Source organism: Ambystoma mexicanum, chromosome 3q, assembly GCF_040938575.1.
Source record: "Ambystoma mexicanum isolate Mex_15411 chromosome 3q, UKY_AmexF1_1, whole genome shotgun sequence".
In the NCBI taxonomy this organism is placed as follows: domain Eukaryota; kingdom Metazoa; phylum Chordata; class Amphibia; order Caudata; family Ambystomatidae; genus Ambystoma; species Ambystoma mexicanum.
In genome coordinates, this window is record NC_090926.1 from 494,132,335 (window position 1) to 494,154,519 (window position 22,185).

At 46.2% G+C, this 22,185-nt stretch overlaps 1 protein-coding gene across 3 annotated transcripts in view; it reads left to right on the forward strand.

The window, feature by feature from the left end:
* The window catches only part of HMMR (hyaluronan mediated motility receptor), a 630,884-nt gene that overhangs the window by 201,481 nt on the left and 407,218 nt on the right, over window positions 1-22,185 (forward strand). For all 3 annotated transcript variants that reach the window (XM_069654282.1, XM_069654284.1, XM_069654283.1), the window contains exons 11-13: window positions 4,916-5,016; window positions 5,720-5,806; window positions 8,232-8,410. In XM_069654282.1, coding sequence (XP_069510383.1) covers window positions 4,916-5,016; window positions 5,720-5,806; window positions 8,232-8,410 — 367 coding nt within the window. The remainder of the gene's footprint in view (window positions 1-4,915; window positions 5,017-5,719; window positions 5,807-8,231; window positions 8,411-22,185) is intronic.

The window sequence follows — 22,185 nt, forward strand, 5'->3', positions numbered from 1 at the left end:
TATGTATGTCAATTGACAATATGAAGAAATAATGTAATCTAGAAAGTGAGGCGTGTGCCCCAGAGTGATAGGACTATTCTGTCATTGGGATGGAGGTCACTCCAGGCATCCCGCATGCCGAGGGCATTTGTAAATGTGGCAAGCTTGGTGGGTGTGCTGGGGTTCCTACCATGTAGATGTGAGCAATCTAGTGGAGTGTTCATGACTTTGTTAAAGTCTCCTCCTTTAACCATAATGTTGGACGTGTCTTCAGTGATTAGTGGGGAGATGTTGATGAGTAGTGGGGATACTAGGGTGGGCGGTGCGTAAATTGCCAACAACGCGATAGATTGTTCCCAAAGTGTGCCTGTCACGCATACATATTTACCGCCCGTGTCTTGAGGGATGGTATTAAGATGGAAGGGAAGCCTCTTGTGTACTAGTATCATGACACCTCGGGAGCCCGTGGTGAAGCCGGCATGTAATGCAAGCCTGCAATTGGTGCACTTGAATAGGGTGCAGTTAGTACCTGCCAGGTGGGTTTCAGTCAAAAAACTATCCGGGGCGTGCCTATTTAGGTACTGCATGACAAGCAGACGTTTGACTCCGTACCTAGGCTATTGACATTCCATGTCATGAACTTGAGGATCCTGGGGATACAAGCGACTGGGCTACGAGTTGCCATGATCATTTGTAGTGGGAAAAGTGTGTGCTGAAGGAGGTGGCCTGGCAGGTTGCACTAGATTTTGTGGGTGTTATTGCCCTCTTGTCTGACTTTGGTTTGTATTGTGCTTGACAAATCCGATTCTTAACTGAACAAACCCATAACGCCCACCCTATACTCCTCCCAACCAGAAGCATTGGTCGCCCGAACATCAAAACTTTCAGCTGTCAACTGGACAACTTACATATTCTGAACTGAACAATAGCTACCCCTGCAATACGTGGTTGGGGTGGGGGGGGCGGATGCTACCTTTCGTGGTGTAGAGGGAGATGCACAGCCAGAAGAAAGCAAACAGTGGTGGGGGGGGAGGGCAGCTCAGCGTGTGGTATACCGCCAGTCGTCTGGTTATCTGCTCAGGCTGATGTGTGCTGCGGTTGCGTAGGGGGGGGTCGCGTGGTGCCTCCCAGATAGGCTCCTAGTTGGGGAAGAGGCTCTGCCTCCGAACGTAATTTGTGCCTTTACCGCATTACCACGCGAGTCCTCCAGACTTTGTGCCGGGTAGCATTTGCCCTTATTATTTGAGGGGCTGCGCGGCTGAATGCTTAACCCCGGGTGGGCTGGAAGGGAGCTTGCTAGCTCGGCGCGTGATACGCGCCGCCGGCCCCTCGGTCCTCGCACTCTCGATAGTATGTGGGCTGGTGGGAGGGGGGGGGGTTGTTCTGCATGGGTATCCGAGGGGGCACTCACTGGGCAGGCAGCGTGACGGCAGTTCTCCTCCATTATCGATCCTCCTTCATTCCTTATGCTTCTTGGGCATCCGCCCTCGTGGAAGCTGCGGCAGGGCAGGGGCAGCGCGGGTGCCGCAAGGCCGGATCACGTCCAGCATCGGCTTGCACGGTGCCTCCCAGCCCCGGTACACCCACTGGAGGCTCCCGCCACGAGGCGCGCCAGTCCAGCCTCCCGGGCAGTGGCCGCCGCAGGTCCATGGTAGGGGCACACACCGCCCAGCTGGTGTTGGGGAGGGGGGGGGGAATTTCTTTCTCAGGCCAGCGGCTAATCAGATCAATCACTGGGCAGCAGTCCCTCTTCACTGCAGGTGTGGAGCCCATCCGCCGTGCCGCTCACTGCACCGCCCGCAGGCTAGGTGGCCCTTTTGGGGATGCTTGATCAGCCACTGCTTCAACTTTCACACGCTCCGAACTCTTTTCCACGTGTCAGATTCTTGTCGTTCTGTGGTCAGGTTAAGCCCCAGGATGTCTGTCACACGGGCGGGGTACTTGTAGACCCGGCAAAGGCTGAAAACAGGCGGTTTTGCCAGGATGTAAGCTGCGGTCGCGACACTCAGTCTGTCTCATCCCTCTGCTGGCCACGCCCCCCAACTAAATACTTTTATTTATTTTTTTTAAAATCCCATACTGTTACATGTAGTTTATGCACTTACTCTGCCTGTGCAGACTATTATCGTCTCAGATTTTCAAGGGCTCTGAGCGATGTATATATTTTTTTATTCTCCCTGTTCCCACCCTCCTTGAGCGCTTTGCAACACTTGGCTGTGCATAGGTGCTATATATCAAAAATACCATAATCGCATGACCTTGTCCTGTGCACAGAGGTGTGACAAGACTTAATCAAAGCCAGCTTTACGGAGCAGAGGCATACATGCCGCCTTATTTTACTCGCTAAACAAAACATTTGCCCAACAGAAAATTGAGTAAAAATCAACCCAACACAAATGGTATATGAACAAATAGTCTTCCCCTTGCTTCTACCCACGTGGTTCCTGATATTTTCTAATCCATGATCAGCGAAGCAGTAGCACAGGAAGGAGTTGTAATATTGCTGCCTGATCTCAAGAGTCATTTTAAGATGAAATAACATTTTAATACATATTAGCAAAACAAATTACTTTTTTGCTTCCTAGCAGGTCCCTGACGTGTACATTATCCGCTCCACATTGCATACCCCCATGGCATCATAAGGTAAGGAGATCCTCTCCAACTACGGCATCACCTTTGCATTCTCCTGCCCACCCACAATGCGCATCCTCTTCCTTCTCCTCCCCTCCTCCTTCTAACCTTGACATGCTACCCCTACTCTGTTCATATCGGCACAGTGGCATTTTGGGTAATGAGTTGGTGGATCGGGCGGCATGTGAGGGTATGAGCAGGGGAGCGATTGATGCGAGGCTGCCTTAGAGTGTGGATGAAGTAAATGCTGTGGTGGTGAGACGGGTCATGGAAGAGTGGCAGGGCAGGTGGATGTTCGGTGTTTGTGGGAAAGTGTCAGTGAAGGTGGGTGCGGGGAGCCTGGAATGGAGGAGGGGGGGAAGAGGTGATGCTGAATCGGTTGAGGATAGGACATGTGGGGCTGAATGACTGTGTTTCGAGTAGGGAAGCGTGAGTCGAGGGATTGTGTGGGGTGCCTGAGACTGTGGGACATTTTCTGCTTCAGTGTGAGACATGTTGAGGAGAGAGAATTGATGAGGGTTCGGTTGTCTGCGCTGGGTGTGGCTGAGCTGAGTGGGAAGGCTTTGCTGGGAGATGACTGGGTGAGAGGCAGGAGAAGGAACAGTGTGGTGATGGATTTTGTGAGGCAGACTGGGAGGTGGGAGGAGTTGTGAGTTTGTGAGTTAAGTACTGATTGGTGGGTCCGGTGCACATCATCCTTTAGGATGGGGAAGCCCCTGCGTGGGTCCGCCCACGCATCTGATAATTAAGAACATTTCGGGTTTGCCACCTAGCATCTGCTACATGTACTAGAGCTTGGCATGACCCATGCCGCTGCAGGTAATGGTGCCGGTCTACTGCCTCGCATGGAAGTCCGTGGCTCCTTCTCGCAGTCGCGCTTTTCCCTTGATGTAACCAGCCTCACAGTGGCCGAGTTCTGCACACGTCTGACTTCGCCGCATGTGTATCTCCCAATGGACCCAGCATCCTCCATCTCACGCGGAGCGCCTTGATCGCGCTTGTCTAACAGCATATCCCTCAACCGCCTTCTGCTGTATTTTGCTTTGTAACTGGACGACGATTTCGGTTTTTGACGCTTTATTCAGCCTTGTGCTGCATCAGCTGCACGCTACTGATTTAGACCCTTTATTCAGCCCGATGTTGCATTCGTTTTTTACCCCACTGTCTCGTACTTATCGCATTTGTCTGTAGACCCCCGCCCCACCACCATGAGGCGAGGCTCTGCCAGCTCCTGCATTCATACTTATCCTGTCTTCCAGCTGGTGGTTGTTCATCCACCGCGGCCCTGTAATGTATTTTACCGACTTGACCATGTATAATTGTGCAGCCACATGCACCTTGAGGGGGACAGCTCAATATTATCTTATTTGACCCAGCATACTTTTGTAGCACCATGGGTTGGGGCAGCTCATTGTATTTTGCCTCCTTGACTCTGCACATGCTAACCCCGTACCATGAGGCGTGGTTTGGCCTAAGTATGTTCCACCTTTTTACGAACATGTAACTATTTTTGCTCACTGCTACCTGCATATCCGAAGTAGCCCCCTGTACCTAGAGGCGTGGCTTTTCCATACTTTGCATTTACCTATAGCTTGACACCCATGTATATGTTTGCCTGTAGTCCCATGCCCCATACCATGTGTGTGGCTTTTCCAGACTTTCTGCTTCTGACCAGCATTACTGATGTAATCCGTGTAAGAAATCTTGCACTCTGAAGTATGTCACTTCACACTTACTGTAACTAGCGCCCTGATACCTCCGGGTTTGGTGCGCTGCTATAATACAAAAATGTGTAACCCTCCCATAGGAAGTGAAATGACTGGGCACATAGCTGTTTTCCCCACCATTCCTCGCCCCTAGCCCAGGCTAAATTCAATGAGAGCCTCTCAGATTTGTTTTGGGGGGAAGACTATGTATTCTCACAGGTTTGCCATTTTAAGTATATGACGGCGGTAATCCGGGGACAACAGATGAGTGCATTCTCCTGTAAACTAGGGTTCTCAGTTAAACGAGATGCATGAGGATGGCAGAGGTGCTAAACACAACACATTTATATTGAAAAGCCCTCCGCAGCTGGTGCATGCGTCTGAGTTTGTGGGCTTAATATTTTTAGACTCTTGCAGTTTCTAGGATTTGCACAAAAGTTACCTTCTCTATGGCAGGTAGTGATTCCAGGGGTTATGGGTTAGGTAATCTGGGCATCTCCTTCGACCTTTGTGTGCAGCCTGTTTTTGAATGTTTGGCAGACTCTATCTACATTACAGGTCACTGATCTGCTAATTGGTGATATTATTCTCATCAACAGGTGCTTGCTGAAAAACTTGCAGCCATGGAACTGAGGCTGGAAGATGCTCGAAGTGAGCTGAAAGCGGCCCTGGAACGGGAGTCTCACCTTGAAGAGAAAATGTAAGTTTTAAAATAGTTTTGCCATCATGGTTTCAGGACCTCAACAATAGCATGGTGCCATCTGCATTGCATTTAGTTTGTGTGAACCGATATCTTCCGATGATATTGTGCACAGCAAGTTTGGTAGTGCATCACAATACAATTGCAATGTGCTGCAATTCCTTTAATAGTACGCATCTGAATGTTGGTTGTTTTGACTGCCCTGATTTTTCTTGTGCGTCCAACTCGCACTCATATAAACTAGTTTCAAAATGGAGCATTGCTCCCAATGCACAGTATCCGTAACTGTTTATGAACACATTACCCCTCCCCACCCCCTTTCCATGGACCACTGCAAATTTCCATGGACCACTGCAAAATGACCCACAGTCATTCATTCTTGGAGGCACAAACTTTTTAACCTGGTAATATAAATGATGCTTTACAACTTAGTAGCTTTCGTATTACTGTTGGATGTAACTAACATGCTAATGAATCCAGTGAAGTCGTTAGTTCATATTGTATGTAAAAATCTTCAGTTCATCTGCTGCTTAATTTTTGGGTGATTCAGTTTGTGATTGCATTTTTGCACGGTCACCAATTAGTACCTTTCCCCATCACCCTGCTTGCCTCGTCCACATGGGTATTCTGGTCTTGCTCAGCAAAATATTGGCAATTTGGGGTAGACTTGTGGGCCATTTTTTGACTCTTTACATTATTGCAGAGTTGTCATTGAACAGTCAAAGGAGAAGTTGATTGAAGAACAGGCAGAAACTGAGAAAAAGCTTTTGGAGAATATGGCTGAAATCAGGTAACTTTGTTGCTGTTCTTTGCTTTGTAAGTGCTAGGTCCTTAATGCAAGCAAATCGCATCTGCTTTCCTCCAGTTTCCCTGTAATGGTGCCTATTAACAGCCAGTGCACACAGCGAACACTGGACAAACCTCACCCCCTTGGATGGGCCAATAAAGAGCACTTGGCAGCGGCTTGGTGTTCAGATGGATTTCCAAAGTGCACTCTTGGGGTGGATTTTAGGAGGCCAACCTCCTAGTGAACAGGGAAGACGCTAGTCTAGTCAAAACCAATTACTGTATGGTGGTAGAGCGGCACGGCTTAGATTGGGGGTGGGGGGGCCTGGAGTGGTTTAGGGCTACAATGAGTCCACACAGAGCAACACCAATAATTTCAGTTAGACGCATTAAAGAAATTCAATGATTTTTCAGGCCTTAAGCAAATGAAGTCTCTAGGCAAATGTCACACCCTTACTAGAAGATGGAGAATGTCTTCCTTTCATGTAGCACCCAATTTACCTTAATTTGTATGGCAGAGAGGGGCGAAATGTTCCTGCTGATCCCTCCCTGCTATACAATGCTGGCGGTTCCTATAATAAGTTTACCTTTATACACCTGCAAAAACCTGGCGGACATAATAGTAATCCACGGCAGGCAGTGTTTACTTAATTTGCACAGCGTTGTGCCTTTTTACCTTACTTTTGCACTTGCTGTGCAAATGAGGAAAATATGGTGGTGGGGACCAGTTGCACAAGTGTAAGTCCTGCCACAATTACAAACTAAAAAATGAGCTCCACAATCTCTCATACTGATAGTCTTATGGACTTTCCCCTTAGAATGAGACAAAAGACAGCAAAGTAAAGCAGAAGGCTTTACTTGCCTCCAGAAAGGCAGGTCTGGATTGAAAACAAACCAATTGTCAAGGGTGTCCCATAGAAGTGTATGGAAGGAAAGCAGCAAAAGGGACATCTTTCCTAGCAGTCTACTTTACAATGCCAACGGTTCTCCTCCACCCATCCCACCCACTCTTCTGTTCTTCCACCATGGCAGTGTCTACTATGCAACAGTGGGTGGTTTAAGTAGCGCCTTTCTGCCTATGGAAACACATTTGCCTAGTGTCTCGTGTGCCTCTGGCTGGTTCACTCCTGCTCTGTACACAATCTGACTGCTTAATTTCTCCTTTGGCAGTTGTGGGTACTTAATATCCTCCCATATTTGAGGTAAAGTCCTAAACTGTATTGTTGGTATCGGAGGCCTCTTTTTAAAAAAGTTTTACCTCCCACTCCCCCCATCAACCCCCAATTGGGCTTGAGTAATTGAGGCCTCAATGGAGGGCGGGGAGGCAGACTATGTATTAAGTGATCAGACTTTGTCATGGGGTTCTGCACCCTGTTCCAGTGAGATTGTCCTTGCATGATTAGCTGCATGGGCTCTACTTGTCAGGAAGTAGTGGGACAAAGCATGTTGTCCCGTGGTTGACGCTATTCTATTTCACTTTACATTATTTTTTTTTATTGATCACAACTTTGTAACAAATGTCTAGGAGGCAGTACATTGCGGTGACCAAATAACGTTCAAAGAAGCAGGACTTCAGTATTTGTTAATGGGGGAGGAGGAGGGAGAACATACCGTGGCAAGAAGTCGGATATAGGAGACCAACAAGAGGGCATGTTTAAACGCCACTTTTAGTAAAATAACATCGCTAATAATTACCACTATGATAAACCTTGTGCTCAAAAACAATGGAGTGGGAGGATGGCGAGTACACCATCGGTTCCGCGGCCCATCAGAGGATCAAAGGGTGGAACTAACCTGAGGTGCAGCATCTCTGTAGAATGGCCAGACATCTTGTCTGGTGCGTATCGGCATCGGGCAACACGAGCGCAGAGCCGCACTGCGTCCCCTGACGGACAAAGTTTCCGAAGAGCAGCTGCCCTGTGGATAGGGAGATCGGAGATGAAACAGTGGGAGGAACATCCATCAGAACATTGGCGAGAGCTACGTTATTTATCTAAACCCTTTTCCCCATTATATCGTGGCACCCCAGAATCGGTTGTCAAATGCGATTGTTCATATGAACATCTTCCTTTCGATACTTCAAGCTTTGTTTGCTTACATGCAACCTGCAGACCAGTATATTTTTGTGACTCACTTTTCACTACATCTGCAATTCTCTTGAGTACCATGTTATGAACTTCGCCCACGAGTAGCCCTCGAATGCTTAGTCATTGCCATCACTAGGTGAGAGATGGGAGTTTGTAGGCAACCCTGTTAAAATGAAACGATTGATTCCCTATTTGGCTAGGGAAATGAGTGCACGTCTGTATTAAACAGCAGTTACTCGTCAAATTACTTTTCATACGATATAGTGGATTTAAGGTTTGAAAAAAATAATACAATTTCTTGCAGTTGTAATGGCATATTTTTGTTTTTCATTAACTTTAAAGCCAGCTGTCTGAACAAGTACGTCAGTACAAGTCGGATCTTGCACACTCCGAGGAGTTGCTCAAAGAGAAGGATCAGGACAGTTTAACAAAGCAGAATATTTTTCTGGTAAAGGAAGCAGAGCTTGACAGACAAATAAAAGAACTGGATGATAGATGCCACTCTCTTCAACAGGAAAAAGGTAGGTTTCTTCAGAAACTCTTTAAAAGGGTCTCCTTTTTTTATGGAGAATTACTGTGAATGTTAAAGTTGTATTCATGTAATGTTTTGGTTGCTTGTATGAATACTGGTCAGAGGCGTTGTGAGGCACACGTTGAAATGTGTTGGACTGTGACCTGCAGCAAAATAGCACTGATTCTATATAAAATTAAGTAAGGATGGCTCCGGGGCAACGCGTTTGTCTAGAAAGCAAAAAAGCAGCGTAACACAGGTTCGAAATCTGATCCTGCGCTTAGAAACCACTCGCTGGTGTAAAGCACATTATAAAAGAACAATAATAAATGCCTTGCTTACAGATTGTATGTGCTGTAGTGTGTTTAAGTAGAAATGGTGGTAGATGGAACATTCCATCTCATTGGTTCTTTTTGGTTTTGGCTGAAAGTTGACAAAGCCAACTGTCTGTGTACCTGAGTTTTGGCTTTCGGACTGGTGTACAGATCTATTGGCATTCGGTTCTTTCCTTCCTGGTATGTGGGAGATTTTGTTTCCCACACCACACTGGTGTGGTATGTAAAATCTAACCTAAAGCCAAAACTGTTTTCAACCAAAAAGTAGACCACTAAGCAGCAGGTAGGTGCACCCACACATGTGCGGTACAGTTTTCATCAGGATACGTGTGGGAACGCGGGAAGGTATGACATTTGTTGTTTGTGTGGTTTTCATAACGTTTTGCCCTTTGTCACACAACCCTTTCATTTCCCAAATGTGCCCTACATTTAGTCACTGCTTTAGGCACATGCACTCTGCACAAGTCACCTACCCTTGAAAAGGTCTACCTGTGTTCATACAAAAAATGTATGCTTGCCGTTCCTCACCACATTGGTTTTCCTGATTTACACATTCTAAGTACGTCTGTTCAGGCCGTAAGCATAAAACTTCTGTGTACCATGGCTCAGTGTTTGGCTTGTGGTAATGCTTGTTTTGTGAAACACTACAAAAAAATGTGTGCTTTCCTAACTGCAAGAGTCGGGAATGTAGCAGAGCTTTGCTTTTCTCAAAATTCATAGAAGCCATTGCCGTACCAAGCCAACCATGTCCACCACATACTTTTTTTTTATTTTATTTTTTGTTGTAATTTTTCCACTTTTCCCCCCAATATATGGCATTTTCCCCCTACCTAGTTGCCCAACCTGTGCAACTCACCCCTTCTGAAACTTGGAATGTTGTCGTCTTTTCAGAAATGTATGCCTGTCTGACCTCCAATTCGGCTTTTCTTCCATTCCGTCCATGCATGTCCAATTGGCAAAAATGGCCAAAATCGCCTACATCTAACAAAACTGTTAACCACATTAAAAATATTTTTCGTTTCCACTCAACCTGTTCTTGAAAGCCCGGAAATTGGGGAATTCAGCGCAGCAAACCATTTGTTCCTAGCTCTTACAAGGAAAAAAACCACAGTCTTCTTTGTACATTTTATTTGCATGTTTTGAAAAAACACATTTTCACCCTTTTTGGTTTTTCTCACCCACCCTACAGCAACCTAGGATTTCTGGGTGGAGACTGCCTACATGTTGGGGGGAAAGAAAGTGGCCAAATTTGGCTGATCTCATGTAACAAAGTTACAAGGCATTGAATGGCCACATACCAAAAAAGGCCTTGGCACTGGGGGGAAATGCCCATGGCACCTATAGGGTTAAACCAGATCCTCGTAAAGTTGTGCAAAAGGACTGTTGGCCAGATAAAGTTGGGGCTTCAATTGTTTCTTGTTTTTCTGTTGCCTTCTTTTCCTTTGGGCCTCTCCAGTTGTCCCTGTAGTTGGCGAGAAATGAGGCACTTGCCATCAAGACAGCATTGTACTTAGATTTCCTGTCCCAATACATCAGTCATTTTCTCAGCATCCTAGTGGAGGCGTCTGGGGCAATCGCATGCGCTGCCCGGTTACCACCTCATGTGGTGTTAAATGGTGGTCGGCCCCTAGTTTGTTGCGCAATGTGAATAGAGCCAAGGGTAAACGGTATAGCCAGCTCTTACTCAGCGTTTTCTTTATTTTGGCTAGGGTCTCCTTGGGCAGCCCATTGAGGCGCGCACACCCAGTTTGCTTGCACAGGGTGATATGCACAGGAGCATCTGTTTTGTATCCCTAGCAAGGTTGTGATGTGATGAAACATCTCATTGTCGAAGTGAGGACCGTTGTCCAACCCGCAGGACCTCCCACACGCCCCATTGTGGGAACATTTCCTGAACCAGGAGTTTTGCTGCTCGAATGGCATCAGGATGGGAATAGGGACCGGCTTCGATCCATCGGGAAAATGGGCACAATGCTATCATGTAGCAGCATGAAGGTGTTGGAATGGACCCATTGGGCAAGGTATGACTCTGTTGATCGCATAACTATGTATGAACAATTGTGTTGAAGGATGTCTATGAGATGGGGTGTTCATCTCGAAGATGTCCTCAAAATATGTGGTGCGTTTTTCCTCCGCTACCTTGTTGCCCCTGGAGACTGCTTTCTCCCCCTTCGTGTGGGCCTGACATTTCACAACTGCTATGCTCATTGGGAATTGGAGCGCGTCTATCAATCTGCCCAATACGAGTGCGTGTTGCACTGGTAACCCATCAGCACATCGAAAGCCCCTCCTTAGCCAACGTGACTTCTCAGAGGGCACTGTAAGACGTCATGTAAGCTGAATTGGAATATACAGTCACTGCCTTATTCTTGCTTCACTCCAATGCCAGTATTAGGGCTACTAGTTCAGCAGCTTGTGCTCCCAATGTGACGGTAAGCTTATTACCACCTCACTTGTCTCAATCTCCTTTAGCTTCACTACTGCCGTCCCAGTACGTCTTTCTCCGGTGGTCTGATCTATTGACACCACCTCCATGTGTGTTCTCATTTACCTTCGGGATGTTGTCATGATTTTTCATGTTAGCGGTGCAGTGGTGTACGTAGTCCCCTTCCTCTATGGGCTTTGTGACAAATGTCGCCGGGTTTACCAATCGGCACCTCGCTACGTTGATAGCTAGGTTTGACAGTATTGCCTCATAATAGTGGAGGTCCTTTGTGTAGGTCTGTGTACTTTTGGGGTTTTTAGTATTGCAAAAGGAGCATGCTCCACAAAGAGTGGTGCTGTATCCCATGGTAATACTTGCTGATTTCTCCACTGCAAATGTGGTCACAGCTAGTGCCTGTTCACAAGGGTAGTGTCGTCACTTGGTCTAGTTTCCCACTGTAATATGCTAATGTTTTGTGACCCATGGTTATTTTCTGTCGGTGCTGTGGTCGTCATTACTCCATTGGAATGTGAGGATAAGTAGAATTTGTCTTGATAGTATGGGATTCCTAACACTGTAGTGTGCATACTGCAGTCTTCAGCTCCTCAAATGCCTCTGTAATTTCTTCTGTCCACTGTAATGTACCCTCCCCTCCTTGCGTGTCTTTCAGCGCGCTTAACAAGGGTGTGGTGGAGGTGCTGTTGTAAAATACCCATGCTCTGCAGTAATTGGAGGCCTACAAACTTTCATTTATCTTAAGGACGTGGGCTTTGGGGTCTTGCAAATTGCCTTTGCACTTTTTTGGTGTCCCCTTCCACCTCACGTGATATTATTTGCCCAATATATAATAATTCCCTCTGGCAATATTGTAATTTGGCTTTGTCTACCTTGTACGCCTTTTCTGCTACTACAGTCGACATGGGCAGAGAGTCCTACACTGCATTTCTGTTTTGCTGCAAAGCAAGCTGTGTATATGCCTTACTGTACGTAGCCTAAGTCCATCTGTAAGACCCTGTTGAATATGGAAGGGGACTTGCATTAATCTTGTGGAAGCCTAGTGTGTGTGTTTTTTTTTTATTTTTTTTTTTTTTTAATTCTCGAATGGAGTGGTATAAGAAATAAGGTATTTGTCAAATCTATGACTGGTGAGTAGCTTCTGTAGGAATTCAATTGTGGCAGGGTTCGAAACTAGAGTAAATTCTGCCTCGACAATATCGTTATATAGTCTAAATACTATATAAAATGCCACAAACACCCTGCCTTCACAGGGTACACCGCTGTGTTGCACGGTGGCATCAAAATGCCTTGCTTGACTAGGACCACAATGGTCTCGTAAATGCCTGTCTGCCTCCCTCGACAAAGGGTATTGCTTTGCTCTTGGTAGAATGGCTCCTGGCTGAAGTTGTATCTTCACTGCTCCTATCCTTTTCAAAAGCCTTGTGTCATAGGGACTTGTGGTCAATAAGACACTGGGGACCTTGGCCAAGTCTTTGAGAAATTACAGTGGTGCTTGTAGCATCATCCCCGTTCTGTGGTACTTCTCTGTAGTGTATTTTCACCCAAGATGATGTCGAACACCATCTTTTGATCTTGGTGGTTGCCTTTAAATAATTTTTAATCAATCGTTGTAGTTGACCTGTGCCCTTCTACTGTAATCACTGACCTCCATGCTAGTCCAGTGTCATCTGTCCCGTGTACTGTTATTCTGTATCTGTGCACGTATTGCCTCCAATTCTAGTGGGATCAGTGTTCCATTTGGCTCGTCGAATGGTAGTTGTGGTCAGAATATGTACTCATTTGGAAGGCGCCATAGTTTTCCCTGAATCCCCAAGAGCCATGCTATTATTACTTCAGCTCCATAACTGAATAATTAATCTGCTGGCATCCCCCTCTGTACCATGCATCTTTAATAGGCTTGAATAATTTCAATCACTTTCAGGTGAATCCCAGGTGTGGAATACTATCCCTTGGTCAGTGAATGAGGGTCACGTTAAGTTTGCTCATGTATCTTCCCATTGTTTGCTGGTGTCTGTCGGGAATATAATAAAGGTAGAGCCAAGTCATGCTCCCCCTATAGAAAGTGTAAGATCTATAAAAGGAACCAAATCGGTCACCCCAGAAAATCCATGTGCATTCATGGCATTGCCTGACATTGAATACCGTCCATCCCTGATGCAGCACTCGGTCACCCCTGTGGCTACAAGAAATATTAAGTCTTGTCACCTATCGTCGCCCCCATACGTGGTTCCTCTGCTGGGTTGGGTGTACTCGCTGGGATGGAACACATAGGTCTGTCTGTGGACTTTCCTATTGTGGATATGACATTCCGTCCCCTGTGAATGGGTTGCCACCCACCAGTCGACCCCAGTTTCAGATTGGGCGTCATTCCCATAGATTCTGTGCGTGTACCGTTTTGCTGTGCCGTTCATGGTGACTGTGTAGTAGTCTGCATCTGTCGTACAGGTGGTGCCTGTGGATATGGTTGTACAGGCGTCTGCATCCAGGGTGTCTGTCGTGGGTTGGTATGACTGCAGATGTGGGTCTGTAGTCTGCACTTGTCATTGTTTGGTCCAGCGCATAGTACTCATCTGTTCTCCCTGACATGTGGGCTGATATTTCATCCCCCATTCTATTGCAGTCCCCGCCTGCTTCTACACACCCCTGAATTGTCATTTGTCCACATACCCAATTGGTCTTTGGTATTCTCCTGAAAATCCCTCTTGGCCGTGCTGCATCTGGTGTCCGTATTCTCAGCTCCTAGGGGCCACCTCTTCTGCAACCTGCGATGCGCGGCTCCCTGCTCTGTAAACCGCCCTCCCCCCGTGGCTAGTGGGCAATACTGTGCATGCTGGGCACCATGTCATTCCGTGCTTGTCAACATATCTCCTTCCATTTTATATTTTGACAACTTTCTCTGCACTAACTTTGCCTCTCCCTGCTTTCTCTCCTCACACTTTTTCTTCCCATTATTTTATCTTGCATTAGCTACAATAGTGAGCTGAATTTAAGAACATGGGCCATCCCCACTAACTTCGTGAGCTGTCTCTGCATGTGCTCGGGCAACCCTTGACATAATATGATAAAACTCAGTTTTGTCCCACGGTTCTCGTGTTTCAAGTCGCTTGTGTTGTGCCTGCTGTTGGCCTTCTCTCGTGTATCAATTTCCCCACTCCTGCAGTCAACTTCTACCTCAATTTGTCTTTGTCAATCAGTTGCCATATGTATTGAGATCACCCCCTCCCTTCTCCAATAAATGGAATTTCATCAGTTCTGTCTGCCCACTCTGTTTCCTGGCTGCTGGCAGTGAACGCCCATGTCGATTACCCTCCCCCATCAGTGCTGGAAGATCCCTGAGCCTCTGCGTACATGGAGTAACACGATCTGCCATGCGTGGTATAGCCCAACGTGTCCTTTCATCCTTGTCGACCCTTGTCTGTCGGCTTCCCATATCGTCTCGGTCAGGGCTCTTCCCTGTAGACCGCTGGGCAGGTCGCCCAACTGCCTCATCCTCCCTACAAGGTCATCTGACCCGGTATCGCCACTGTCATCTTGGAAGCTTAGTCGCCTTAATACTGCGCCTTTCTGCTGCTCTTCTGTGTCAATCGTACTCCTGCGCTCCCCACCCCTCTTCACAGAGGACCCAATATTTATCTGGCAGCATGGCGGCTCTACTAGATTTCCTGCCCTGGTCTCTCTCCTTGCTTCTCTCCTTGTCACATAAATGTGCTAAACCCAACTTCACTCGCCCTTCCCTCACACCGCACTTCTCTTCCTCCCGGTGCTGTCTTTCTCCAAGTAGCTGTTCCACTTGTAACATCCTCTCTTCCCTCTTTTTCCACTTTTTTTTCTTGCCATGTCCTCAAGCTCTCTGCATCTCTCGCTGTTTGTGCTCTCGTGCTTCTGCCTTCTTTTTCCCCTTTGTACTGTTGCATTCCTCCTTTTCCTCCCCTCTTCCCTCTACTTCGATTCTCGCTGCCCATTCCCTTGCTTCACTTGTGTTCTTACCCATTCCTTCCTTATTAGGACCTCCCACTTGTCCCTCTACCTTCCTGTCTAGTTTAAGCAATATTTGTGTGCCTACCCACTTGTTCGGTACTCCTGTCTCCCCTCCATCCCCATGTCGCTCTTTTATGCATGCTTGGATCTCGCTGTGCGCTTTTAAAATATATATTTTTTTTTTTACCTCCTGCACGTTTAGTTCACTCAACTGTCTGTCCAGTTTCATTCTGCCCATCCCTCCTGCTGTATGCTGGAGGTGCAATTATTAGATTTGTGTACCCTGCCACTGCACTCCATTCCCTCACTGGATATAATCCCTGGAACTCTCCCCCCCCCCCCCCGCCTTCGCTCATGTTCTGTAGGAGGAGGGGTGGGGCAGAGGGTTTTTCCAGTGATGCCGCGCCACATCCCCTCCATCGTCCTGGATCCTACCCATTCGCTTATTCAATTTCTTCCCCTTGTAGACATAGTTTATATGCGTGTGTAATGGTTGCTGCACACATTTGGAGAAGCGCCCACCTTTTGGCCATGGCTTAGGCAGTTTACCATCTGCTTCGTGTCCATTCTGCGCTTGTTTACAAATGTCCTTGATCACGGAAGGGACCGACATGTGCTGTAGGTGTGTCCACCACATTGCTGCCACAATACATTATATTAAAACTTACTTGACCCCAAGTCGGTGCTTTTGACACTTCCGCTGTTATCAAACACATGCACTTTACTTGATTTCAACTTCAAATTTACAAATGACCATTCAAGCCACAACCCTCTCTGGCTCTCAATATTCTGGGAGTGCTTCACGCATCACCCTTCTGAAACGCTCCGCCTTCTCAGACACACCCACTAATCTTGCGCATGTGCATTCTGCGCACCGCCACAAAACACAACTGTGTCAATCCTTGATCGCCAAAAAAATGTTCTGCGCCTCCACGTTCTCTCCCAGTCCTATACACAATCCCCACTGGCAGTGTTGCCTCAGTACTGCGTAAGATGAAGAAAACCCTAATCTGACACCCACCCACATAATTGACACCAAACCTTTCCCGGTTACACTAGGGCCCTGACAAATACAAACATATATCCATGGCCGTCTTCATGCATCCTAACAGGGATACCAATATTTCAGGTGCTCAATCTGTACCTACAGCGTCGCCTTGTCACACCTAGAAACACTTGTGTACAGGGGCGTTATAAATGGCATAGCATGAAACACCTCTAAGACTTGACCAGAAGAACACCTTCTGCAATTTAAGCTAGTTTCACTTGCTAAGCCCTATACACCGGGATATCGTCACCCATGACCCAAGCTACAATGCCCAACACACAGGGAATCCAAGATTTACATAACTTCTGTCATCGAACCCTTGAGCCAATTGTCTAGGCCAACTGCTGCAACTGATCTCCTCAAGATCGATTGTTCTCTAACCACAAAAACACAAAAATCATCCACTTCTTACCACCTGCTACTCAATACCACCCCAAACCCAACATCTGTTCGCCACTTCCCCCATTTGCTCTATGGCGGAGTCTATACTTAAACTCCATGATCCGCTGACGCTGCTCGGCCACTGACTCTCCCCAAATCTGCCACTCTGCCCTTCTGGTCTGCTGGGCATGCCACAGACAGTATTTTCTTCAAGACTGCTCCTGGTGGCCTCTTCGCGGTGTGTATCTTCCATGTGGTTCTAGCCGTTAGTCACCTCACAGCCCTCCAGGTATTTCATCGGAAGAGACTGCTCTGTGCTGATCGAACATGGCGAACCATCCTATGCTACCATTTTGTAAGGTATGCCAGATGACTGGGTTCACACCACAAAATCGCAGCTTAGCTGCGTACCCAGGGCCCATGGAACGCTCTCCAGGCATTGACAGAGGACTCAGCCATGGGGCAAGTGAGAACTGTCCTTAATTTTCCAAATGTACAATCATCATACAGGAAATTACAGAATCAATCGCAGCTCCTGAGCCCTTTTCCCAAGCTTTTATCCCGTACTGATGTCACAATTCCCACCCCTTCACCAAAAACAAGAACCAAACCCATTGGGTAGCTTGGGTAATAATGCCTATACAAAATCCCCTATGAGTTGTTCAATTGGTCCGCCCATGTCAGGTGGGTTTCCCTGAGACTTTCCCAAAAACATCTATTACATTGTTGCAGGACTGCCATTGGCCCTTGCACCACTCCAGCATTTGGGTTTTGTGATCTGTTGGAGCGAGTCTCTACTGGCTTGGGACCCTGGTCTGTCCACAGCGCTCTGTCTAACTTTTCAAGTGTCCCCATTGTTGCCACTGATGTAGCCACCTAGCCTGCTAGATTGTTGCACTGTTTGGCGGACAAGGCATGTATCAATTCTGTCAGTCTTTGCTGGGAACGGCTTCTCTTCCCACCACGAGTAACTGCTTGGCTGAGTCACGTGGGTGAGGACTCCAAAACAGAGCTTTTCGCTCTGCAATTAGTGGGGATTTTATTCGTATTTTCAGGTGGCTCTCTGCCCTAGGAGCCAGGATTTTTTCCACCCACCCTTGTCCTTGGTGGCGAGCCCTGGCTCGGTGCTTCATGCTGTAGAGTCCATCTCTTCCCTTATTCTGAGGCATGCGGCTTTGGGTGAATTCACTAGTCAGTATATGATCTCCTTGTACATCTATATTGTACTATTTTCTTTAAAGGTTAGTAGTTCTGTAGTCCTGCCAGGTTCCTTGTAGCTCCATATTGGTGGCTGCAGGCTTGCTCCGTGTGACACTTGCTCTTGTGTTTGGCTAGTGGAAAAAAGAAAAAGGATTCTGACAGTATGACTACATCTGACCTCTATCTACAGAACAGTGTGTGCGTTTTTCGTTTATACATGTGTCTGCATAACTTTGTGCCGGGTGTTAGTTGGACTTCAGAAAAACTGTACTATGGGCTTAGTAAAACCATTCAACTGAGGCAGTACAAGGCCCCATTCTCGGTATAAGGCTGTACCACCGTAGTATAGGGTAGCATAGACCAAGCAGCCATGCTTGTCTAAGGAGGGGCAGAGGGCTGTACAATCAGTACAAATGAGATTGTAATACAAATGGTCCAAAGAAACACTATTGTAAAAATAAATGGTTTATTTAAATACAAGTGGGCTCAGATAAATCTTGAGGGGAAATAAGTACCATCACATTATATATAACCACAATTATAAAACACACTATGCTTGAAGGTGCACAGACCAAAGCATATAACCTTATTTGGAACACTTACCAGTAGTTCTAGGGAAGTCAAAACCAATAGTCTTAGATTACTTTCAGTAATACCAGGGTAGTAGACCCCATCAGTTGTACCGTGCAAGAAATCGCATAGTAATATCAACTTGACAATATACATTTCGGGGCTAGTGAAATGCAGATTCTAGAAACAGTATAAACCTATAACTGATACAGGAAACGTTATTCTAGGAGTTAGACTTTGGGGTGTCATATTCAATTGCAGTTGCTTTTCAGTTCAGACTAAGGTAAGCAATAAGTAACTTATTGTAGGACAAACGTTATACTCAAGGTAGGTAAAACCTATACATGTTTTACAGGAGCTATAAGCAATTTAAAGGCAGGCGTAAACCTAACACTTTTTGTGTCTGTCTAAAACAGACCAGGGAAAGCAAAACCCAGTGTTGCACTTTATGAATGACCTAGTTATTCTAGGAAGGTCATACCTAATGCAGAATTATTCTGGACAGGTTAAAAAAAAGTCTGGGGGGTTGGGGGGGCACTAAGACCCGGTTGGCGGACACTCATACATTTATCATAACAAGAATAGTAAAGTGAAATCAACTGCATTACTTTTGGCGAAGAGGCACAACCCTTTCACAGGTGAGTAAAATAACCTTGTATCTACTTTTCAGAATGAAACTACAAAACGACAACCTTCCCTTTGTGCCAAATACCAAAAATTAACACATGTACACAGTGTGAAGTTAGTATATTTTTATAAATGCATTTCTTGTTCCTGACAATTTCACAATTGCATTTTTTATGGACCTTTATCCTTTTTTCACTTCACTATACATAACATAATAATCTGATTTCACAGTTCTAATGTTGATGCTCAATTTGTTCAATTGATGCTTTGCCAGTTTTTTTTAAGAGATGCCCAATCGCCAAACTTTTCACCAACACGTGTTTCGACCTTTCACTAACGCTGCTTTTGATATAGGTACAAGAAATCTATAAAGACATTTACTGAGTTTACACTGTGTACGTGTTACCTTTTGGTATCTGGCGCATAGGGAAGGTTTAGTAATTTTGTGCACAGCAGGCTCTCTGGTCGCCGGTAATCATTTCAGATGCTTTTTCTTCATTGGCCTCTTCGGTTTTGGTTCCAGTGGTCAATTACCTCTTCAGCTTCCTGGACCATACTCTCATGCAGGTACCCAGGCAATAAAACAGCCTTGCAACATTCAAACTGGGGGTGGGGAGGAGTTTGCAATCCCTTCAGGACAGTCAGCCAGCCTTCCAGTTTGAGCTGGAATCTCGCACTGTGGCTGGGAGACAAAGGGTTGCAAAGTTTTAGATTCCTCACTCGCTTCCTGCCTTCAGACACTCTGGAGACAGGCGGGGAGCCCACAGGACTCAGCCGAAGATAAAAATCGCACATAGGAAATTCCCGCCCTGGATGTCGGGAAGGAACAAGGAACACCAAAATGGCGATCAAGACTGGCTCCTTTTGGTAAAATGAGCACCCCTGGGTGCCTTTACCGGGGCCGTGCACCCAGCCAACGGTAAAGGTGCCCCAACTTAATAAAAGGTATCTCTGCCACCAGCCATTGAAGTTAAGTTTGTCCTTGTAACATAAATATTGCATTTAAAATGAGAAAGGGATACTTGGTATCTCCCAGCACTTCACATAAGGTGGAGGGTGCTGGTCTCACTTAATACAAATGTAAAAGGAATCCAAAGATCTTGTCTACCCTTGAACTGTAGTTCTCACAAGGTTAGCCAGAGAAAGTTAAAATAGGAGCCCCTAGGGCAACAGGCACTTATTGCCAAAAAGTTATTAGAGGATAACTTTTAAAAAAACACTGGAGAATTTTAAATGACACCCATAAAGAGTAAACGATTCTGTGAGTGTGGGAAAAGGTTCCCACACAACAGTATAAGGAAAACATCCACCAGTAAAAGAAATAAATTCTGGGTTTGGCACAGCTCAGGAGGATTTATCATTACTATGAAAATCTTACCCAACACCGGGATACGCGTTTACTTCGTGACTAACGCAATGTTTCCAGTGATGATACACCTGTAGCTGCAAAGCCATCAGCTGGATAGGGTGTGAAGGGTTGTTGAAGAGAATATCTGCTCCCATATGTGGAGTACACGATATCCCCCCCCCCCCGGGGGTTGGACAAACAGCAACTGGACTCTTGTTTCTCATCCTCCAGACTTACATGGGCATAGGGGACACGAGGGCCATACCGGGGACCCTCTCTTCGGGTACCTTGCTGCTATTTAGGTTTTGAAGAGCACCCCAGTGCAGGGCTCACTTTTCACAATCCCCAGTCCTGCAATTTGTGAGGATTGTGTAATCCGTTCCTCCCACACCAGTTTGTTTTCTGGCTCGGGATATGAAATTAGTGTTATTTCTTATGGGTGCTCAGTTTGGACCCCTCCAGTCTTATTTGCCAAGTTTAAGGTGATTTTTCTGGTCGCTCACTTCCCAAACTGGTGAGTGACCTGCAGGTGGTGTCAGTGAAATCTCCCTTTTTAGGTTTTCTCCCAAGGGAAGATGTTAGGCAAGAATTGTAGTACCCATGTGGGAGACTACACAACAGTTGTCCTCTTGGTATTGGGTAACCCACCTTTTGGTATAGGCCTGTAGGTATAGGCCTGTACTACACAAGTTGATAGTGTGACTGAGCAACCTGTCACACTACCTCGAAGGCCTAGTTAATGGCCCTGTCCCGAGAAAGCAAGACCATCACCATACCCTCTGGACCTGACTCCGACGTACCATCCTGGGCTCACCTTTGTTATAGCACAAGACCTACCTCGTCTTCACTCTTTGTCGGCCCACCTTGTACGCAAGTCTGTTTCACACTACAAATAACAGCAAGAGGGTAAGATCACCCATCTCTGCCAAATACGTTTCCCATGTGTGTACTGTTTTATATGCCTTCTCTTTGTACTTGGAGCGAGGGGTCACAGCGTCTTCTGCCTTAGTCTTCACTACTAAACAGCAGATGAGGGAAAAAGGTGCACACCTAAAATGTAGTAATTCTACATTAGTGGATGTGGTAATAGGTAAATTTTACTATTGTACTTTTGAATTCCATATTTGGATATACAAGCAGTCTCAATGATACAACAGTGTACACTAGTGCATTCCTGAAGTGAGTAAACATACAAGTAGTCTCAAATATTAATTTTTCAATATACAAACCAAACCCAGATAAACATTCACAAAAGGGTTTGTATGTCCAAAGCTGTGTGAGATGGGCATTGATATTTATGCTGCTCATGGACTTACAGCTTTGGACAATGTAAGCATGAGTAAAATACAAACCCTTGTATGTTTATCTGGGTTTGTTTTGTACATTGAAAAATTAATATTTGAGACTACTTGTATATTTACTCACTTCAGGAATGCACTAGTGTACACTGTTGTATCATTGAGACTACTATCCAAATATGGGAATTCAAAAGTACAATAGTAAAATGTACCTATTTCCACATCCACTAATGTATGGTTTCCCAATTCATTCCCTGTTGCTGATGATTCACCATTTCTACATCAACTATTAATCGACAGTCCAAGTTAGGCTTGTGAAGAAGAGGGTCTACCCTCGAAACGCGTAAAGCCACAGTATTTCAACACCACCACAATGTTTTACATATGGAAGCAGGGGGGGCACCAGATCCCTGGAGCTCTCCAAAGAGGCGCAGGACCTATGGCGATGGGCCGTCGCACAGGAGATGTTCCTCGTCCCATTTCATCTGGCAGGAGTGAAGAGCACTGTGGCCTTGCTCCTGCAGCACTAGAGTTTGGATACAATCTCCCAGCAGACT